The sequence below is a fragment of the Astyanax mexicanus genome, chromosome 3 (assembly GCF_023375975.1).
Source record: "Astyanax mexicanus isolate ESR-SI-001 chromosome 3, AstMex3_surface, whole genome shotgun sequence".
In the NCBI taxonomy this organism is placed as follows: domain Eukaryota; kingdom Metazoa; phylum Chordata; class Actinopteri; order Characiformes; family Acestrorhamphidae; genus Astyanax; species Astyanax mexicanus.
In genome coordinates this window covers 32725471-32747827 of record NC_064410.1, presented here as the reverse complement: position 1 = coordinate 32747827, position 22357 = coordinate 32725471, and the positions used below count along the sequence as shown (strand labels likewise).

At 35.7% G+C, this 22357-nt stretch overlaps 2 protein-coding genes across 2 annotated transcripts; one reads left to right on the top strand and one right to left on the bottom strand.

Annotated features, from left to right (window-relative positions):
* Positions 1-329: 329 nt before the first annotated feature.
* Positions 330-16805, bottom strand: mindy1 (MINDY lysine 48 deubiquitinase 1). The gene is made up of 10 exons (XM_007230799.4): positions 16574-16805; positions 12637-14078; positions 11754-11811; positions 10000-10064; positions 8134-8292; positions 7856-7958; positions 7489-7631; positions 6648-6836; positions 5884-6018; positions 330-5021 (listed from the first exon to the last, which is right to left on the bottom strand). The coding sequence occupies exons 2-10, from the start codon at positions 13330-13332 to the stop codon at positions 4941-4943; spliced, it is 1629 nt and encodes a 542-aa protein (XP_007230861.2). The 5' UTR covers positions 13333-14078; positions 16574-16805; the 3' UTR covers positions 330-4940.
* Positions 16806-18655: 1850 nt separating this feature from the next.
* On the top strand, positions 18656-21262 carry mllt11 (MLLT11 transcription factor 7 cofactor). The gene is made up of 2 exons (XM_007230798.4): positions 18656-18796; positions 20343-21262. Exon 2 carries the CDS (start codon positions 20356-20358, stop codon positions 20614-20616), a length of 261 nt encoding a protein of 86 aa, XP_007230860.1. The 5' UTR covers positions 18656-18796; positions 20343-20355; the 3' UTR covers positions 20617-21262.
* Positions 21263-22357: the final 1095 nt, after the last annotated feature.

The window sequence follows — 22357 nt, the reverse complement described above, 5'->3', positions numbered from 1 at the left end:
ACTATTAGACTAATTAGAATATTAGTGTTTTTAATACTGAAAATCAAATTGTTGATAATTACACCAATATATAATCAAAGCATTTTACATTTCTTAACATGTGGGAACTATTCATTTGTTGCATATAATTCATTAGTGATGACACTTTAATCTTTAGTACATACAGTATTTTATACTTAATAACTCAAGCAGTTGGGACAAACACACTGAGAAATGGCATATTTAAGTCTGTTTTCTGTAAAGGATTTGTCCAGTCCTGTTATAGATTTATACAGATTTAATATTTTATTTTTCTATATTACTAGCCAAAGAAAGACATCAGATTCATCAATATGTCAGTATCATTTACTGTGAAGTTTTGACAACTTAAATAGAAAGCAAAAAATTGATTAAGACGTGGAATCAAGTGACACAGAAAGCCCTTCACTAGAGAGTTAACATACTGGTTGTTTATGAGGGAAGTTTGAGCATAGATTACTGTTTTCAGGGAAAAGGGCAGTTTTTATTACCTTTAGGGAACAATTCAGCAAAAAAATAAATAAATCAAATTACCATAATCGATCACTAACCCCAGATACAGCCAATCAGCCAATAGACTTCTCTGGCTAATTTACAGCAAAACATACTACGCTAACAAATGTCTTTCAACTTGTCTATTAAAACACACCCAGACGTTTATTAGTTTGATGCAGACAAAAAGAATGTGTTTTAGAACACCCATTACTTAATCTACTCTATAAACACACAAATAAACCATTACTTGAAACAACTTTATCTCAGCACAGGATTTCAATCCACACACACTGTGGTCCAGTTATTTCAAAAGTACATGTACTCTTATACAATCAAACTGGATGTGATATAATTCCAGTTTTAGCTTTAATATATAAATATGTCCTGTTCATGCTGTTTTACTATTGACTTGGACTGGTTTAAGGGCCATTCCACCGAATGGGTGCCATTTGCTTGATGTAATTTTTTCAATCTTTTTTTTACTCTGAATCTAATAACACATGTATTTAACACTTCAAAACATGTACTGGTCAAACTCAGGCAGCTTTACTTTTATTTACAAGGTTTCTAAACCGAAAATGGTTACAAACCTCATGTGGTATTTAAAAAATAAAAAGCAAGATCTCTAATTCCTTTGATTTTCTCTCAAGAAAGTCTTATTTTGAAGAAATAGTTGACTGTATCCTTAAAAAAAACGCTCATGTTCATGGCACTCAGCCTTGTTACTGGAATTCACTCTTGTTCATGGCACTCATTCCTGTTACAATAATGAGTTTTTAGCATAGAATTAGCAAAAACAGGAAAAATAGCTAAATGGCGGCTATGCTAATATCACAAGGACACTGAGCACATTCTAGGGATTTTTCTAAGAATTCACCAGATTCTAAGAATTAATTTAGGTGACAGGAATGAGTGTTAAGCTTGACCTTTTTAGTCAAATTTAAAATAAAATCAAATACACAGAAAAATAAATGGGGGAACTTAATTTTGGTTTTACCATGGTCTTCAGAAGAACCAGCTGATGTGTAACTTGTCGTAGAATGTTCCAGATATTTCAGATGGGGTAATGTGTTAGGGTAACAGGAAACTAAAATGTGTATTTTAACTTAAATATTATGGATTTATTTTGAAAAAATATATATTTTAAAAGCATAGATAGGATTTGGGCTTGCACAAAAAAGCAAAAAAAATATCTGAAGGCCTTGAATAATTATATTTCATAGTAACGGTTATAGTTAAGAGTGTGGGAACATGTAACAAATGCTATTTTCTCATTTTTTATTACATATTTAATTACATATCTTACTTTTGCAATTAGGTCAATGTACAAAATACTGTGCCTAATAATAAAATGTATTTTAACAATTATTTTGTGTGCACATTTATATATGCAATTTCCTGGGAATAGAAATGGCACATATTCTATGGAATGGCCCTTAAATAGATTTGATAGTTTTAAGCAAAAAAATAAAAGATTTTGGGGACCCTGCAAAATGTGAACACGACCCTGATTAAATAAAATGGGATCTCACCTATTGTTTATTCACAATGTCCATGCAATAAGTTGTTAGCCAAGACAAAAAACTTGTTTTAATATAAATAATAATAATAATAATAATATACTCATCACCTTGACCATAATACACCAAACAATTAAGATGACAGGAACACTACAAGTCTAGCAAGACTCAACTCATTTTATTTAGACATTGAAAATATGTCAGTTTGGTGAAAGCCAGGATAAGTACAATTTTGATAGCAAATATGTCCTGGCAGATTAACTGCATGTAGGGTCAGTGATTATTCAGATTTATTAAATTTTTGTGCAGAACTATTTAAAGTATTTAAATACGATCTTCATACGTATGTGCATGCATATTGCATGTACACCAAAATACTCCTAAACTCCCAAAGCAAATATTTCATCAGACCAAAAACAAAATCACTGGCTATGTATAACATCTTAGCTTCTGGCGCTAAACCTAAGCCAAAGTAAGCTTGCTTTGTCATCTGATAGACTTCTGTCTGTCTGTTTTTAGAAGTTAAATATTTATTCAAATCATTTCAGTCAAAAAAAAAAAAAAATCAAAACTTTGAAAATTCTAGTTTAATTTGAAACTGTTCACTTTAACATCCTGGCTGGTAATATACAATGCTTTGGAACAGTGAGTAAAAAGACATAGTCTGATCATTTTAAAGGTATATGCTATATAATAATACACTTAGATCTGATTAGTTTTGAATATGCAAACACTGCTCGTACCACAAATTAAGAAACAACAGGTATTTTGGCAGCCTTCTTGTTTGTCATGCAGTAAATGTGTACAAACCTTTTGGTAAATTAATTTTTTTTTTTTCTGGCTATCTGGATTGGGTTATAAGTGGTATCAGGAATATGAAATTATTGGCTTTAAAACTGTATCAGTATAAATGAGACAGATACGCCATGCCTCAGGACAGAAACACACCAATCTTACCCACATAACTTTTGCGCAATTATTTGAGAAAACTTGAAACAACAGGTAACTGACATTTGCATTAAAAAGAGCAAACTTGCAGTAGTAATATATTACATTAAGACATATTGTCAACACAGTGACAGTGATAGCTGTGCTAGTAGTTTTTTCTTTTGTTTTTTAATCCAGCCAATATTCATTGTAACCTGACTAATTTACAACCTTTTTTTCTTTGTTAATGTGCCTTTCAGACTTTATGCTCCGTTCCTATTGGCTGCTCTTTGTTGTGTCTCTCCTGGCAGCTTATTATTAGTATAAATGGGTGGGACTAAACTGCTGTATGCTGAATGTGAGCAGTTTTATGTAGATATATTGGTTTGTATTACATTTTCAGCATAGTTTTCATGTACAGATTGTTTGTGCTGGGGAGTGAACAGTGCGTTTAAGAATGTTTCTGCAGCATATCAAACAAAAATGAGGAAAGGGTGCAGTTTTCCATATTAGATCTTTACGTTTTTGCATTATAAACAGCAAAAGACAAATTTGCTTTGCTACATGTTTTCACAGAACAGTCTATATTCTTCAGAAATTCAATGAATGTCTATGTGACACTTTAGGCATTTAATTGGCCATTATAAAACAACTATACTGTGTCACACAAAAGATCTATCAATACCACCTATGCAGCGTTAAGCAGCACTGATTTAGAGCATATATAGTTAAACAAATTATTTTCAATCTTTCAAAGCCAGGCTAGCTATATTTCTCAAAACAAGTCTTAAGAACTTGGAATGCCACTGATCTGTGCATAATTAAACGGTTAAGATGTAAACAAAATCACTCAATGTGATTTGGTGGGAAATGCTCCATTTTAGAGAAACCTATGTCAAACTCAGTATTGTTTATGGTATATGGATACACTGATAAATTGCTGATGCATTTCTTTTTTTTTTCTAATTTTCTCCCATTTTTCTCCCAATTTAATTGGTCAATTGTCCCACCCATTCAGCTGCTACTCAGCTGTATATCCCCCATCACCAGTGATGCCTCAACACAAAAGGTGAAGGTGAACACTAGCACACAAACTTATTATTAGTGATGAAGAGTTATTATACAAATGATGCTTCTGCTGATGCACCATTGCTGAGTAACCAGCGTGCTTAGAGGAAAACGCAATGACTCGTTTCTAATACATTAGCTCACAGACGCCTTGTGCTGATCGGTATCACCCTTTGGAAAGAGATCTCCAGATCATAGTGGCAGCACCTGAGTTCGCTGGACCACCCAAAGCCCTGCTGACAGTGTTTTAAGGAGATTTGGGGTCTAAAACATATTTTCAATTTATTTCTAGTAAAGGGAAACCATGCAGAGTTTGGTTAAGATTTTCTTCATTTTTTTTCCCCATCAAATATATAAATATAAAATATAAAATTCAGACAACACGTCTAGATTCACTGTTGTGTTTGGATACAACATGAAATGCCTATATTTGTGTTGTAGTCATGACTACAGCTGGTTCTTATATCATCACTATAAAAAAAACAAAGAATTTCTAATGAACCATTTCACACCAAACTTACACTCAATATGTATATCTTAACCGCAATATTATAGAGAAATTGTTTTTTTGTTTTTATTTTTAATCTGTAGAATTTTTTTCTTCTATGAGTCTATGTTCTGGCTACTGGAAAGCCTCTTTCTATGTGGGCTGGTAGCGAGGTATCAGATAGCAGGGATCAGTATTTGTCTTAGCTGTAAGAAGCAGCAAAACCAAAGAGGACATGTTCAGGGTAAAAGGCAAGCTTTCACTAGAGTGATGATGGACCAGGTCAGAATGAATGAGACATTCTGTTGCAGGGGAAGTTGTACATGACTGTTAGTTTAGTCCTTTGGCAGGCCTCAGAGAAAGAGAGAAAGAGAGAGAGAAACAAAGAGAGACAGAGACAGGATTTGGTGTTTGAAGGCCCTGATTCATAAAATGGAACAATCAGTGTCATCCTTCTTTTCTCCCCGTCTCCTTCCTCCATGCTGTGATGCTGCTGGACTTCGTGTCTGTCGAAAGAAACACAACCAAATCGTAAAGCATATTCGAATTAAATCTTATATTTATATTAACACAAGCAGGATTGTCCACAGTGGTGGTGAATGGAAATAGATGACTGGGGAGTTTAATGCCTCGAGAAGCTCCTTCACAAAAAAGTTACACACCTAATAGTTATAAATACACAGCCTGATACCCCAAATACTGATACCACGGTTTTGAGAGGTCTAAAGTGTAAATTAAAGTACGTTTATTGTAAAAGGGTAAGAAAATATGTGCTAATTTTCACCAAGATCTTGCAGCATTAATGATGGTAGAGCCTGACCACTGCACATAGTCTTCTCCAGCACATCCCAAAGATTCTCAATAAGGTTAAGGTCTGAACTCTGAAATGAACAATCCATGTGTGAAAATGATAATCTCATGCTCCCTGAACCACTCTTTTACAATTCCAGCCCCATGAATCCTGACATTATCATCTTGGAATATGGCCATGTCATCAGGGAAGAAAAAATCCATTGATTGAATGACCTGGTCTATATTCACTATATTCAGCTAGTCAGCTGACCTCATTCTTTCAGCACATACTGTTGCTGAACCTAGACCTGACCAACTGCAGCAACTCCAGATCATTTGCTTAGTTAAATCCAGGTAGAGACTTTTTTTTGGCCAGGCAGTGTATGTTGTAGCCACAAAGACCCCTGGTCCCAATCACCACCATTGTAAAAAAATCTGTACAAATTCAGCAAGTTTCTCTACAGTTTACCATTCACACCAAACCCACGGTGAATGTGTTGTGCTCAAGTTATGCAGAGAATAAGGAAAAGTCTGTTAAATGTAACCATAAAGCCATATCTCTGACAGCATTGTTACCTGTTCAGAGGGTTGCTGCGGTTGCTGAGGCTGCTGGTACTCCTCCTGCTGAAGCTGTCTGGCCAGCTCCAGATCACTTAAAGGACCAGGAGCTTCACCCTGATCCCTCTGCAGAGACATTGCCACCAGATAGTCCTAAAACAGCCCAAAAATAGGAAATTAGTATAAGAAACATTTTTACAATTTCACAATTTCCCAATTTATTTCAAAATCAGCCAAGATATGTTTTTTTTTTACATGTAGTTAATGTAGATAATGTAATAAAAACTTTTCCCACACTGAATAGTGAACACAGTGCTAATCACGTCTAATTTTTCCACACACTCCTAAAATCATATGTGGTTCACTTATCTTTAGTAAACTTGCTTATGTATTTTTTTGCAATAAAAATTTCATTCACTTGTTTGTCAAATTAATACTCTGCCTTACTAAACCATATTACTATATATTAATTATTTATACAAAGTAGATTTTAAATTTATTGGAACTTCCTTCTGGATGTAAACGTTAGTAGGTTTTTAAATACATTTTTTATTATTATGATGATAATGATGATGATTATATTAATTAGTCATTGCAACTTAATTCTGTTCTACAGTTTCATAGTCTATAGACTGTTTTTAGCAAAACAACATCAGAGAGAGATCTTGCATTAATCTGATCTAAATACAGATTTTTGTTTTTTAATGCAATATATGTAATGTCTTCATCCATTTAAACAATGAGCACAATCTTACACACTACTCAAAAGGCAGGTATCTGACCTGGTCGATCTGCATCTGCTGCTGCTGTGGTGTGTTTTGGCTGACAGTGGGGGTTTTCTGCGATGGGTGGCACAGTCTAAAATCGGAGTCGCAGAAGTTGCCGTCTCCCTCCACGTTGTGTAAACTCTCCCACACAAGGCCGTCCTCATGCAGAAAGCCCTGGTCTGTGACCAGCAGGTACAGATGACCCTATAATTCACAACATATCTTTATAATAAAATACAATAACATATCTTTTACAATAAACTTACAAAAGAAATTTTGACAAATCTAGCCAAAAATATAATGTTTTTACCTGAAAAAAACTAAAAAACTTTACCACATGGAAACACAATGGAGCAGTTTCCCTATGATTAAGCCTAGTCCTCGACTACACAGCATTTTAAATGAAGATTGTCGTTTGAAAGCAGTCTACAGCCAGGCTTATTCCCTGTCCAGGAAACTGCCCCTTGTCTTTTTACTCTAGTTCTGTGACCCTTGGGCTGTCTTACATGGACTAATCTTTTGAGGTCTATCCAAAGATTTTCAATGATGTTTATTCATCAGGGGTCTGTAAGAGCCATGATTAACACATGGATAGGGGTACTTTTCAATTCTCTACTTTTAATGTTTCTAAATAAATATACCTTCTGACACCGAAGTTTATCTTCTGACTCTTCTGCTGTGAAACTGGGGTTTGGTTTGCCTTTTTAACAGTTCTCTATGAACATTTTCTTGGTCTTACAGAACTTGACTGCCATTATTCATTAATTTTCTAACCTATTCATTAACCTTCCTGTTTAGTGTGAACCAATTCAGTCAAAACCTTTGCATGCCACTGTGTATAAATACCCATAAGCACCTTGTGCTTTATCATAGTGCTGAAGTGGTTGTTCCTGAAGAACACAGACAATTCTCCCTCTTTAGCTGTTGTGTTAAGCTCACACAAGCCATGGTAAGACAGCTGGGTGGCCGTGGACTCCAAAAACTGCTCTGCTATCAAACCTGGCAGAAAACAAAAACAGAGAGGTAGGATCTGGGTCACAATCAGCAGGATTCAGCGAAAGAGAGTCTGTTACTGTTCAAATAAAGGAATTTAATGTAAAAAAACAAATCTAATCTGTATCATCTGTACACTTTCATTCCTCTAAATGTTGACATGTTAAACAGTTCTTAGTTCCTGCAGCGATGACGAGGACAGATGAACTGTTGTGATAAATACAGCTTACCTTCACTGACTCGGCTGCTATCTGACGAGTGTTTATACTCTATAATCTTCTCCACCAGCTGGTTGTAGCTGAGTTTTCCCACTGCGGACACAATTTCTGGACTCTGGAAAGATGATGCAATAACAATTTATCAACTGCACCTTTTCTACTAGCTCAGAATCACATATCATATTCATAATAACTGAAAAACTGTTCATGTTCAATAACTAATCTCAAAAGGACATACAGCAAAAAACAAAAGAATAATAATTTTAACCCTTTTTAAATCTATTTCTGACCTGTGGGTCTACCAGCCAGCCATGGTAAAGTGGAATGTCGAGTAGATCAAAGACGATACATTCTGGTGTGTACTCAAAGTCCGTCACTCCAGTAAAGCGAACGTTTACATCGAGACCAGTGGACAACTTTGGCAAAACAGCCATGGCATCACTCATATTCTGAGGAGGGAGGTAAAAATAGATTAATATACAAGAGTTTGGGAGAGTAAAGAGCATTTGCTTTAAAACATTTTAAGTGTTACATATTAGTTCAATCTTTTAATTATAATAGTAAGTATGTACTTTACATATTGTAATATTTAATGTTTATGGTGATGTGCAATATCACATAAGGCAAAATAAATCATAATGGTCTTGATACAACTTGGTTGATATAAAAAGAGCATTTACACTGTTCTCATTTTCCATGATATTTCTACCAGAGGCACATTATAATATATAATTCTAATAACATTTATAGGTAACATTAAGGTATTGGCCCTTAAGGCATCATACACTTATTTGCTAGGGTTAATGTACTGAATAAAAACGGGACCTAAAATGTGCCATGTGCCCCAAAAAAATTCAAAGTTCTCTTTTCAATTATATGATCTCTATAAAACTTACATATATAGAATTGGAAAAACAAGCTCAGTGAAAGAAGTGTGATGTTTATGGCAGGTTTGGGACTGTCCCATATTTGAAGATTGGACTGACAGTTACAGCAGTACAACAAGTTCCCAAATGTGATCCACCCATGCACAAGATCTTGCCTTCACACTCCAGAGATCTGTTCCAGAACGCAGCAACACAATGATACAAAACACCCAAAAGTGCCACCCAAAACTACAACAGAAAGACTTGCCAAGTTACTCAAGTTATAGCATGAATTTCAGAATGAATTGACACGTTTGGCCAAGTCATCCACCACAGACTAAAGCTCAAAGGCAAGATCTAAAATGAGCCCCACCCTGATGATTAAAAACGTATCATTGAATTCACTTGTGGTCATAATTTCTATACCAACATTTATCTTTGTTTCATTTATTTTTGGCTATAGCTGTGTGTAATAGATAATTAAAATTTTTATTCTTTATATTTAAAATACAAATAAATGGAAACAATGATCCTATAGTCGAGTGGCTCCACCAAAGTTTGATACTGCAGTAGCAGTATTCTAGCTGGATGGATAATGCCTAAATGCCTTTTTCCTTTTTACAAGACAGGGGAGCATTACAATAATTTTGAGGCTGTTATTTTAAGGAAAACATGCTAAAAATATGTTCCTTTAAAGCTGCATTATTATATTTAATAATAATTTCAAAAAGTTTTAGGTAATAAAGGTTGGTGTAGTGGGTAACAACCCACCATTTCCCATGGCAGGCAAGGGTTAATCCTACTGGCTGTAGCATAACACAATACACCAATTAGAATCCGCGGGCAACATTCCTAATATTACACTATATTATATGTATAAAATTTCACAATACTTTTGTTCATATAAAGAATTAGATAAGTAGATAAACAGAAAAAGGAAAAAAAAATCACCAAATTATGATACTACAATAAATGCAAACTTAATATACTATTTTTAACATACTGACTATAGACTGATAAATACCTCCTCCCACTGCATTTGTGTGACTAGTGTACTTTTAGTCATTGTGGTTTGATCACGATGCAGTGCATCATTTGTGAAATAAGAGATTTACGTATTACATAAGCATTCAGTCTTGCTAATCCAATATAAAAAAACAACTCCATTTATGCATTTTTGTCATTTTGATATTAAACATTACTGAACTGAAGATGCCACATAATCACTATCCGTGTAATCAGAATTTGGAAAGGGGTTCAATAACATGCGTCTCCTTCTCTTGTTCTTACCTGCTGAAAATTGAGCTCCATGCCCTCTGCTTTCTCTCTCGGCTTAATGGATAGCACACACTCTCCTACAGTGAGAGAAGCAGAAAAAAAAAATCAATGCAGAAACATTAGGTCCTTTTAGACCATTATATTCACGGGATAGGCCTGTTAATTTATGATGCGAAGCTAAAGCAATACAAAGCTTTAAAATATGCTCCCACGAAAACACAATCAGCTATGTAAAACATACATAGCTAAAAATTGGGATGGACAATTTCCAGTTTGCGATGGCTTGCAGACTGGAGCCCTGTTGTAAGGTGCAATATTTTTTTAAACAAAATTAGACAGGTGCATATATATGGGCCTCCTTTTCGTTTTGTTGATTTGAATACCTTTAGCACCAATTTTTGGAACACAAAATTTGTTTGGTAAGTTCACTGACCCTTGACCTACATACACAGGTAAATCTTACTATGAGAAAGGGTTAAGGTTGCCAATTGCAAGTTATCTCCTCTTTCATCTTCTCTAAAGAGTGGCAACAAGGGAAACTCAAAACACAACTCATAAATGACCTGAAAATAAAGATTGTTCAACATCATGGTTTAAGGGAAGGATACTTTTTTTTTTTTTTTTTAGAGATTTCCGCTGTCAGTTTCCACCATGATGAACATAGTAAGGAAATGAAAGACCACAGTCACAGTTCTAGTTAAGGATTGAAATGGCAGAACAAGAAAAATCTCAGAGAAGGATGGTGAGAACAGTCTCAGTGAACCCACAGACCAGATTCACAAATCTACAGCATCTTGCTGCAGATGGTGTCACTGTGCATCCTTCAGCAATTCAACGCACTTTACACAAGGAGAGGCTGTATGGGAGAGTGATGCAGAAGAAGCCTTTTCTGCCCCAAACAGAGTTACTTAAGGTATGCTAAAGCACATTCAGACAAGACAGCTTCATTTTGGAATAAGGTGCTGTGGACTGATGGAACTAAAATTGAGTTATTTGAAGGGAGGTATGTATGGTGGAAAAAGAACACAGCATTCCAAGACATACACTTAAAGTTCCCCACAGTAAAATTTGGTGGTGGTTCCATCACACTGTATGGCTGTGTGGTTAGGTACTGGGAATCTTGTTTAAGTTGAGAGTTGCATGGATTTTAGTCAATATCAGCAGATTCTTGAGAACAACATTCAAGAATCAGTGAGAAAGTTAAAGTTGCACCGGGGCTGGATACTTCAACAAGACAACGACCCTAAATACTGCTCAACATCTACTAAAGCATTAATGCAGAGGAACAAGTATAACGTTCTGGAATGATCATCTCAGTCCCCAGACCTGAATATTATTAAAACCATCAAACCTGACTGAACTGGAGATGTTTTATAAAGAAGAATGGTCTATAATACTTTCAACCAGAAGCCAGACTATCATTGGAAACTATAATACGTGTTTAGAGGCTGTTATTTCTGCAAAAAGAGGATCTACTTAATACTGATGTACTTTTTCTGTTGGAATGCCCATATTTATGCACCTCATTTCACTTATTAAATATCACTGTGTACATCTGCTCTATGATATACTTAACTGAAATTGCTGATCCGAACAACGAATTATATAAATGGTATAAAGGAAAATCATGAAAATTATCAGGGGTGCCCAAACTTTTTTATACCACTGTAAATGAGTAAAATGCAATCTTACTTGAAGAAAAAAAAAAAAAAAAAATATATATATATATATATATATATATATATAATAAAAAAACAGGATCTTACCAAGGTGAGCCATCAGGTCCTCTATGGTAACGACTTCTGTTTGTGCAGGTAACTTGGCCTATGGACAAACCACAAACAAATTACATCATTACACCCGTCTACTAACAAAGTAAACATGCAATGCTCATAAACAAGAATTTTAGTTTAGAAAGAGCCTAAAATGGTTACATGGAGGAACCAAATTTAGTTCCTTATAAAAAAAATTAACTATCATTTATATAACAAGGAAGTAAAGAACCTTGCTAAATTGAAATGATTCTAATATCAGATACTTAATGTGAGCGTTATTTCTTGACATGATGACCTGCTGAAAGAATGGAATAATCTCAACAAGACACTAAATATCAGTATGGCCATGTACTGATATCACCAGATATTACCAAATACCAAATACTGAAAAATATATAAGATGTGATCTATGCTAAAACAACACACACTCTGTGTGATGTGATGTTATCTCTCTATGTCTTCCTGTGGGGTAACAAAATGTGTGAGCAGGTTCATTTTAATTGCCTGCTTTTTAATGCTCATACTAAGCAATGAGTTTAAATTAAAACAGTTCATTTTAAAGGCCAGAATTCTATAAAAATATCTAAAATTTTATTATAAAATAAATAAATAAATAAATAAAAGTATTGTTCTGTTTTAGTGGAAGTTCACACAGAAACACCAAGGTGTATCAAAGTGCCAAATATCAACAGAAGAAAAGAAAGTGTTCCATAAACACACAAATGCAACATTCCTTGTTTGAAAAGCATTTTACAATGTAAATAAGAAGCGTCTAAATAAAAGTAGTATAATGCTATCCTGTTTAATAGATAATATGTTTCCTCTTACATGCAATAATTCAACAATGATTCAATATCAGTGTCAGCCGTCTTACCTTCCATCGTAAGAAGAGGATGTTCATGATGGCCAGTAAAGGGCATGGGCCGTTTTCACTCTGCGTGATGATGGGCGTCTTCTTCTCCTTCCAGGTGATCCACTTCACCAGGTAATATGACTGCACTGCCTGTGATGGCCCTGGACCTGCAGCCTCAGCCATTTCAGCACCACCCACATCATCAGTCAATGAAGGAAGAGCAGCTTCAGCTAATTCAACACTCTGAACATCGTCGCTCAGAGACAGAGCCTGGTCAGACTTTGTGGATTCGTCCATGGACAGACCGTTTTCTTCAGAAACATTCATTGTGGTCGTTGAAACGGAAGGTGTTTCATCCAGCAGGCTGGTCACTGAGTACTGGCTATTGGTCACCTCCGAATCCTCCCTTTCAGAAAGGCTCTCGGTGGCAACAGGACTAGCACTGATCTGGCTGTGGTCGGAAGAAGTTGTGGAGGTCACACTTGATAGAATTTGCTGGCATTGTAGTGTTTTGTTGTCCTTTTCTACAGGTGGGGTCATCTCTTGCATGGCCTGTTTGGCAGCTGCCAATATTTCTTCTGGTTGGCTGCTTTCTACGTCCTTGTGCACGACTGACTCGTCCATTTTGTCTTCCTGAAGTTTAGACGTTTTAATCTGTTCTCGTTCACAGACTGATTCGACCTCACCATCAACTGTGTCTGAACAACAATCTGCCATGGCCTGACAGGAGTCTAATATTACACTTGTACAAATAAAAAAATTAAATAAGGCAATAATAAATACTCTTAACAGACAATTGCTGCTTATAATCTGTCTTTTGAAATAAGCCCTTGAATCTTTTGAGATTACTTACTTGTATCTGGCAGTGTATGTTGAGTTTCCTTCACATTCCTGAGACTGAACGCATAAAGCTAGTGTTGTGACATGCTGTTAGCACTGTTAGCATAAATAACAATTACACAAGCCACTTCATCTTATCTCCCAGCATCTAATCCACTGTAATGTCACCCTGACACCGTGTCCATCCTCCATCCATTCAAATAAAGCAAATATGTACTTCTTTCAAACACCTTTTAAAGTGTAATACTGAGTTATGTGGCAACCTCTTTATACACTTCCTTGGAAGAAAAACGATAAATAAACGTCAGCAAGTCAAAGCCATTTTCTGCGTCATGGGGAAAAAGACCAGACGAGTCATCATGAGTATAAAAGAGCACACAGGCTTAGCCTTTTACAGTACCAACACAAAAGCTGACACATTTAAAAAGCCATACATCAAAATACAAAAATACTAAGGCTGTTTTTAACCAAAAAGCAACTGGCAAAACAAACGCATTTGGTTCATGGCCACAGCTTGCGCATGTACGGTGAACAGAAACCCCAGTTGTGTTGGGCAGCACGGCTGAGCGAGGTGGGCCGAGGCCAAACTGGGGAACGAAGAGGCTCTATGCAGGCATTAGTTTCTGAAACAAAGGAAACATAGACGAACAATTACACAACAGCCCTGGGGATTTAGACAAAGCAGGACGGTGTTTCACAATGTTAGCCAGATAAGCTAAGCTAAAAGTCAAGCCTGCCCAATGAGATGAAAGGTAGAGACATTCATACAGGGCAGGACTTCAAGTTGAACATTGAAAACTTGTGTGTTGTGAAATATAACCTAAGGGCTTCTAAGCAATCTGAATACCTTAACACGGAATGAGGAATTTCACTGATTCATTAACATTTCTGCATAAATAAATAGTTAAAATGTAAACAAAGATTACAGTTTGATGTTCCACACTCAGTTCAGGGGAAAAAAATGGTTTCACAGTGCTCGTAAATGAAATAAGATAATGTTAACAAAAGATGTTTTTAGAGAATGTTATGAATAATCTGTCTGATGTCAGAGATACAGTTTTACCATAGTTTTGAAAAGATAGTGTGTTTAAAATATTTTTTATCATTCACTAATGTTTAAGGGGTACATACAGGGCATTAACATATAAAACTCAAAACCTATAAGTTCTTTTGTGGAGTTAGACTGGTTTAAATGGTTTCTTTTACTACAACTGTAAAGAAATCAGGGTCATCCAATTTCTAAGCTATTAACTGTTTTACAACAAACCGCACTATATAGGACTTAAAAGGCTTACCCATTAAACTAATTTAAATTGTGTGTTTTTATAGAAGAGACCAGCTTGCCAAAGATCTGTCACAGGATCAAATTACATTTTACGACACCCTGCTAAAAATAATTATTTTATGGCAGACAAGTATATTCAGGACATTGTGTAGCAAACAGAATTCAGTTTATTACCACGGTCATCATTACATATTTACCTTAGAAAATGTGAAGATTTACTAGTGGTTTGAGTAGTAAATAAAATGAAAATTTGTACATTTAATTTATAGTTCTTTAAATGCATGAGCATGAATAACAGTTTGCATCTCGATCTCTGAATTATGCTGAGTTTTTGGTGGAACTCTTTACACTAACACTATTGAGGAGTGTCCAACAGAAATAGTCAGCTTAGCTAACTAGCTAACATATCTTTTTCAAGAGTTAAGATTTTATTGTCACGTCACAGAGTACAGGTGTACATGTGAGTGAAAAATCTGGGTGCAGGATCCCACAAGGTGCAGAGAACAATATTTACAACAAGTACAGTTATAAAATAAAATAGAATATAATATATAGATAACTTTACAGTATACATTATATACACAATACACACATTAACAATACATACAACAACTTCCAGCAACATTTAGCGCAACAAGAGTGACAAACACACAAACATTAAAAACTGAAAAAGTAAGTGGTAGCTCGCAACACGGCAGCCATACTCGGCGCCATTTTATACCAAACAGAACTGACTTTGGGTTTAGATAGATTAAAGTGACAGTCCATAGATCTTTGGCAAGAATGTGTAATTGCACACAGCATGCTTAAAGAATTTTTAAAACGTGCATTGTGGTGCAGGCTCTTTTAGGAGTCAATGAATTTAGTGATTTTATTCTATAGCACTCATTTTTTTGCTTGCCTCATTTATTTAGTTATAATTATATTTTGTTTCTTTGGTTTATCTACGTGTAAATGAGTAGATGAAGACTGTGAAGATTTTGCTGATCTGATATCTCCATGTTCGCAGTCGATCTTGTAGCAGAACCATGGTTGCTCTAGTAACCATGAAAAGCTGTTATAGTTATGTTTTTAAATGGATATAACTTATATGGAGTTTTTTTCTCCATTTAATATTTCTCCTGTTTTCATTTAAAATAAATATTTTCAAGGACTGCTGTTTTAAATATCTGGTTAACTAAAAATAGTCAAGGAGGTTTCATAAAGCAGAGCTTCTCAGTAAAATTGAGGGGTGTACAGTTGAGGTGTCCCTACCCTTGCCTTTTACTGGTCAAACATGACTAAACCACTTATATCTAGTTAGCTAATTCACAATCTTAAATTATTCAAGCACTTAATTCCTTAACTGCCAGTTTTAGATTAAACTACTTAGCTACACTAGCTAGTACAGCCTGGCTTTTGAGGTGACGTTACCCTTCAGCTTCTGTAAAGCTCAACTCACTAAACCCTAACCAACAGATCTGTACAGTGCAGCACTTTTAGCGAACAGTTTTTCTAAAACTAGCCAGTTAAATATACAACTAGGTAGCTAACCTGACTCCCATTACTGTGAACTGAAAGAGCTCTAGAGTCAGTAACATGTAACAAGTCAAGCTAATTGTTAGGTTAGCCTGGTCACATATTAAACCAAGCGTTCTGAAAAACAACAATTTTACATGTGGCTTTTGTTTCTTTTCACTGACATAACCAAAACGATCCAATTCCCCGTGAATAAACAACAATGAACCGGTTTGTTCAACTTATTTACAACTCACCTCTCCTTAGCCAGCTATGCTAAGCTAACTGAGCTTACACAGCACTTACACTTACAGCGATAAAAACTCAGAAACTCACCCTCATGCTGAAGCTCCTGCTAAACGCCCGTCTCCACAGCCCGTAGATCAGTGTCCAGCTGGACAGAAGACTTTATTTGGGTGAATATCTAAGCTCGAGATGTCTAAAATAATCAGGACAGGCTAAACAGTGACGACACACTCCTCAGCTTGTTTTTGTTTGTCTCATTTCCGGTGAGCCTGTTTGTAAACAATGACGCAATTGTGTGTTTAATGGTAAACAGTGGCGTCACTCAATGAGGAGAAACGTCAAGAAAATAGACAAAAATAGTACAAGAGAGTTTTCTTTATCAATAATAAACAGTTTAAAAAAGTGCATGACTTCTAGTCAAAACATAAAGAAATTCGCCTGTGGCGACATCTCGTGTTTAATGGGTGGAAATGCAGCCCAAAGAAATTCAATATAATAAAAGTAATAAAATGAATATAAAATGAAATAAAAATCTTTGTTATAATAGAATCATAATATTCTGCTGAGTTCTATAACTCAAATTAGTCTCTTTATGGTGCATGTATAACATTAATGAGAAAAAAAAGTATGACAGAAGAAGGGGGAACTATCTGTTTGTGGATCAGTGATGTTGTGTCTCTAAAATTATGAAGATCCACCCAATGTCTTTGGACTGAGTTGGACTGATAAAATAATTTTAATATTTAATTATTAATACATGGCCTCTCAGAGGACGATACTGGCTCAGTGGTTAGAGCACCTCTTTACTGATAACAGCATTGTCGGTTTAGCAAGGCCCTCAACCCTCACTGCTGCCTGGGCACTGCAGTGATGGATGCCCACTGTTCAAAAATGTGTGTGTTTGTGTGTGTTTTAATTAATAAGTAATCAAATGAAGTAATAAGTAAATTTACTCTGCTCCCCCTCCTAATTTTTTTCTATCCCAATATTATCCTTTTGGCCTCCTTCAGGCCCTGCTAAATGTTTTACTTTTTGCCTTGAATTTTTATGCCCTATTGCTTGTGTATCTTATAACAATGTAAATAATATATATTTGGTTTCAGAAGAACTGTTTGAAGAGCAGATATCCACATACTTTTGTAGGTAGAAAATGTATTTTAGAGGTCTTTATTATTATACACCATTCTCTGGTGATCTCTCTCATCAGCAAGGGGTTTCCATCTGCAAAAATGCCTTTCCTTGGATGTTTTTTTTTTTTTTAATCATAATCTAGAGACATTTAGTCTACAAAACCAAGGCCACAGTGCAGAAGGCAGCAACACATTTAATGGTAGGAATGCAAACTGTATTATACAGTAAGACTGTGGTTTTAATCCAGATTTTCCTTTAATGCATTTGAACTGGCCCAGTTAAAAAAAATCTCAGTCAGTAATACACATGTTGCTCTGAGTGAATTAAATCATATTAATTGATGACAACTATTTTCTGTTTCACATAAGTATGTTTGCTTAAGTAAGTTATTTCTATAAGATAAAACTGAGTTTTAGAGTAAACTAAAATAATGTAAGGTGTACATATTTCAAATTAAGACTAGTTACAATTAGAATTTGCAGTTATGCTCTTCTGCATCCAACCATATTTTACTGATATAACTTAAGAACAGAAAAATATTCCATACTGGTCTAGTATAAAATATTATTACTGTTTATGCTTTTAGACAAGCATTTAATCAGGGGTTTTGAATTATATATTTAATACATTATTTATTTAATACAAGTCAGCTAATATTTTTCACACAAATGTTAGCCTCAGCTAAAGCAATTCAATATATGTACTATATATATTAAAATATTGTTAAAGCTAAGTATACTAAATATTAGCTCATGTTGTATTTTTTTTTTGTTTGACCAGTATACTCCAAAATTGTAACTATCCTCAACAAATGCTTTACCTGGAAGTACAAAAGTAATAGCATAATTTCGTTTTTTCATGTATATGTCTAGCATGTACATGTAAAGCTATACATTCAAGTATTTATGGTTAGCTACATGCTAACATGGGGCATCCTGCCATGTTTGGAGCCAACAGCGCCCCCTTCCATCATGGATGATTGTGCACCTGTCACCAGACTGGAGGAGGAGGAGGAGAAGGAGGAGGAGGACCCAGAGAGAGAGAGAGAGAGGAGAGAGAGAGAGAATAGACCCTTTACTTCATTATCTGGGTGTGGTAACCGGCAAGACCACCATCACAAAGACCCATCTCTGTTTTATTCACTCATTGTAAGAGCTGCTCTTCACAAGGATCCCTAAAAGGGTAACGAGCTCATTATTCTCTTAATATTGTAGAATACCGTTTAATTCTATGATATTTGGATGTATTTGATATATTATAACCTGTGTTAAAGGATGCGTTTCTTGATGATGTAGATTTAAAAAATCATTAATTAGCCTGCTTTCTATATATGTGTGGATGCTGATGTTAGCCTCATAGTTCTGCTTTAGAAAATGTGAACATTTGATTATTTTAATTTGTTAAACGGGGCGTGTGTTAGCTGAAAGTGTTAGCTACTGTGTGAATGGTGATGAGCATCACCGTGTAACACAGCGAGAGCTTTCGGAGATTAAATCAGGCGCATAGTCCTCACTAAACCTATTTGGTAGCGTTAGGGTCTCTCTTTTAATAGACAGGTGGGTTATTTTTGCGCTGAATGCCTCAAACCGCCTGACTGACCCCCAACCAGTTATAATTAGCCCTGGCCGGTCACTGCGTATTTAAAGCACTCAGTGACACATATATATTATTAAGCCGTTTTTCTGAACGTTCTTAAAACTATAAAAAATATATTAAATTTAATCGAGTAAAAGCAGTGTATCTGTACCATGATCTGGTATTTTACTGAAAAAGGCTAACTGTGCAGCTAATCAAGACATTTTGCAAGCGATTTTTTAATCCACTTGACTTCGGGAATATCCCGCCTCTGCTGCTTTAGGATTGGGCATTCATATCTGGCGTCCTGGGTTGTGATTGGCTAGTAGTTAATACATACTAACAGTCCGCCAATCCTAACACTGGAGTTACAGGCCTTGTCTGAATACGGGTGGGATGAATAAGGGCTGCAGGATTTGTTCTGCCGCATTTTGCTGCTCTTGCCTAGATTCACTGATGCTGCTAACGACAAGACAAAACATTTTAAAAGCTGATTTATTGTTGGGTTTACCATTAGTCAGGCTGCACTAAGAAAAAAAAAACATTTACATTTAGTAATTTATATCTGGTAGTTGTTCTTTACATTGTGTCAGAAATACATGGTGAGTACTAATAGTAATAGTACCAATATTTCTAATACAGGACAGCAACACATATTGAGATACATTAATGAATTTACTTCACTGTTAATTTAAAAGAGTAATTGGTGGTGGGGGTCCAGTCAGAAGGATAAAATTAGGTTAAATTAGCAGGTTCTCATTAAAAAACAAACTTGGGTCTTTACTATACAAGTTGATCTTCACAACATGGGTTCAGCATTTATCATCATTGCACTCCAAATAAGTTTATGTCCAGCAGTAATGCTTATCAAAAACTTAAAACCCCATTTCAACATAAGAAGTGCATCCTAGCTGTGAAGCATGGGGGTGACAGTATCATGGGTGGGTCTGCTTTGTTGGGTTTATGAAAGTGTGCTATTAATTATGTACCTATGAATTCAGAATTGTATTATGTTTTGTAATTTGTTAAGTTGGTGGTATTTCCCTGATTCCCTTGCCATAGGACAACAAAGCCCTTCTGTGAGTTTCTTTGGATTAGGACATTTGCTACATGCTGTGAATTAAGTCCAACTCTTTTGTTATTTACACTGCAGAGTCATCGTCATCATGCTGGAAGTGATGAACAGCCAGTTTGATTCATTCCTCTTCTGGAGGCAGCCGATCCCATCGCTGGACCTGGCTGAGCTGGAGGACCTGGGGCTTTCAGTGCTGCCCAACAGCGGTCAAATGGGAAAGACCAATAAAGGCATGGGGAAAACTCTAGCAGATGAGGACGATGACCCGAACCTGTCAGAGTACTCCACCTTCAACTACTGGAAAGAGCCGATCGCCAGCATTGACACACTGGACTTTAATCTGCTGCTGTGAAGAAATGCACTGAAGCCCAGTTCATCTCCCACCACAAATGCACACACTTGCACATTGAACCCATCCTGGCAGTACAGCCTTTATGTCTCCTGTTGCCTATTATGTTGGTTTGTACTCTCCGAAAACCACATACAGCACACCACTCTGTGTCACGAGTTCCTGTTAAAAAATTAAAGGACAGTAAATGTGTGTGTTTCTGGAGATATATCATGTAAAAATAAAGTTTGCACTGAAATGATCTAATTTACACAAAATACAGTGTATTACATCAATAGTCAGATGTGCCAAACATAAAGTAAATGTAAACACTGTTGATTTAAATAGAAATCATGAGAACATTTGAATCACTAAACCCAGTGCTGTACTGTTACCAGTGTTCTGATCCGTCAGTCTGTTGATCTGTAAAGTGAAATGTCTCATTTTAAACAGGAAATAAACCCACTGATACAGAGATTCAGATCTGAGAGTGGAAGTCCGCTGTTCATTTGCCACGGTTACAATTCTGATAGTTCAAATGCTCAAAGTAAGCATCACATAAAACCATAAATTACAGATTGTTTTGTCAAAATGTATAATTTTCTGATGTATGGTTTATGATCACTGCCTTTTTTGTCCTTTTAACTTAATAAAAAAGCTTTACATCTTCCACACTATGTTAACTTCATTAATTCATTAATGCATTAATGGTTACTGTGAAAAAAAAAAACCTTTTTTTCTACATTCTTACTTTGGATTTTCGTTACAAGAGGGTATATTTTCTGAGAATATGTTTCTGGGGACATTTAAAAAATAGCACACAGGAAGTGATGTAAGAACTAGTAGTTGGGTGTGCATGGTTGTTGGAGGAGCCTGAGCAAAATGTCTTATTAGATGATTCAGGGTGATATTTGAATGTATGACAGTGGTTTGTAATTGTAGATGACATGTCGGGCTACCCATACAGACCCCACATTGGCACATAGAATGTCAATGTTGGGTACTACTTTACATTTTTATCTTTTATTAGAAAATTCTCCTTAGATGCACACTTTCAGCACTGTTACATTACAGTATATCCACTGGAGGGGAAGTTGTCTAATAGAGGATAGCCTAACTGTGCACCTCATCATGTACAACTGTATGACAAGTCTATTCAGCACCATCTACGAGTCACCAGGGTTGCCAGAAATTTACAATAAAGTTCCGGTAAAACCAAGGATAAAACCAAGTCTCTGAGTTAAACTAGGTCACTGATTAAATGTGTTTAATGTGCTAAAATGCAAAGAAATAAGTAAAAAAAAAGTGCCAAACAAAGTAACTAATATCTAATAGAATATCTAACAGTACCACTGCTCATTCAGGTTTCCATCAGCAGGACTAGTTTAGCTCTGTCTCTGCCAGTTTATATTTTTTATATCTTTGCCAGATATCCACATCAATAATGAGTAAAATATCCCCAACAGTCTTTGCATTTGGTATTTTGTCATGAAATTACCCCACCTGGCAACACTGCCGAAGCGTAACGTAACGGTCTTGTCTGATATCGTACGCAGTATCAAACACAGTTCAGCCATTCACATGTGTGTGTTTGAGCAACTGCAGCGGGAGCAAGTTAAAAATTAGGGAGTGTCCCAATTCGTCGTTCGAGATCGACTACTTAGTGAACTAAATAGTATATCTCTAAATAGTACAAAACTAATAAGAGAGGACAGACCCATTTCGGTCCCAGCCAAAGTCTTACATTTACATACAAGATATACAG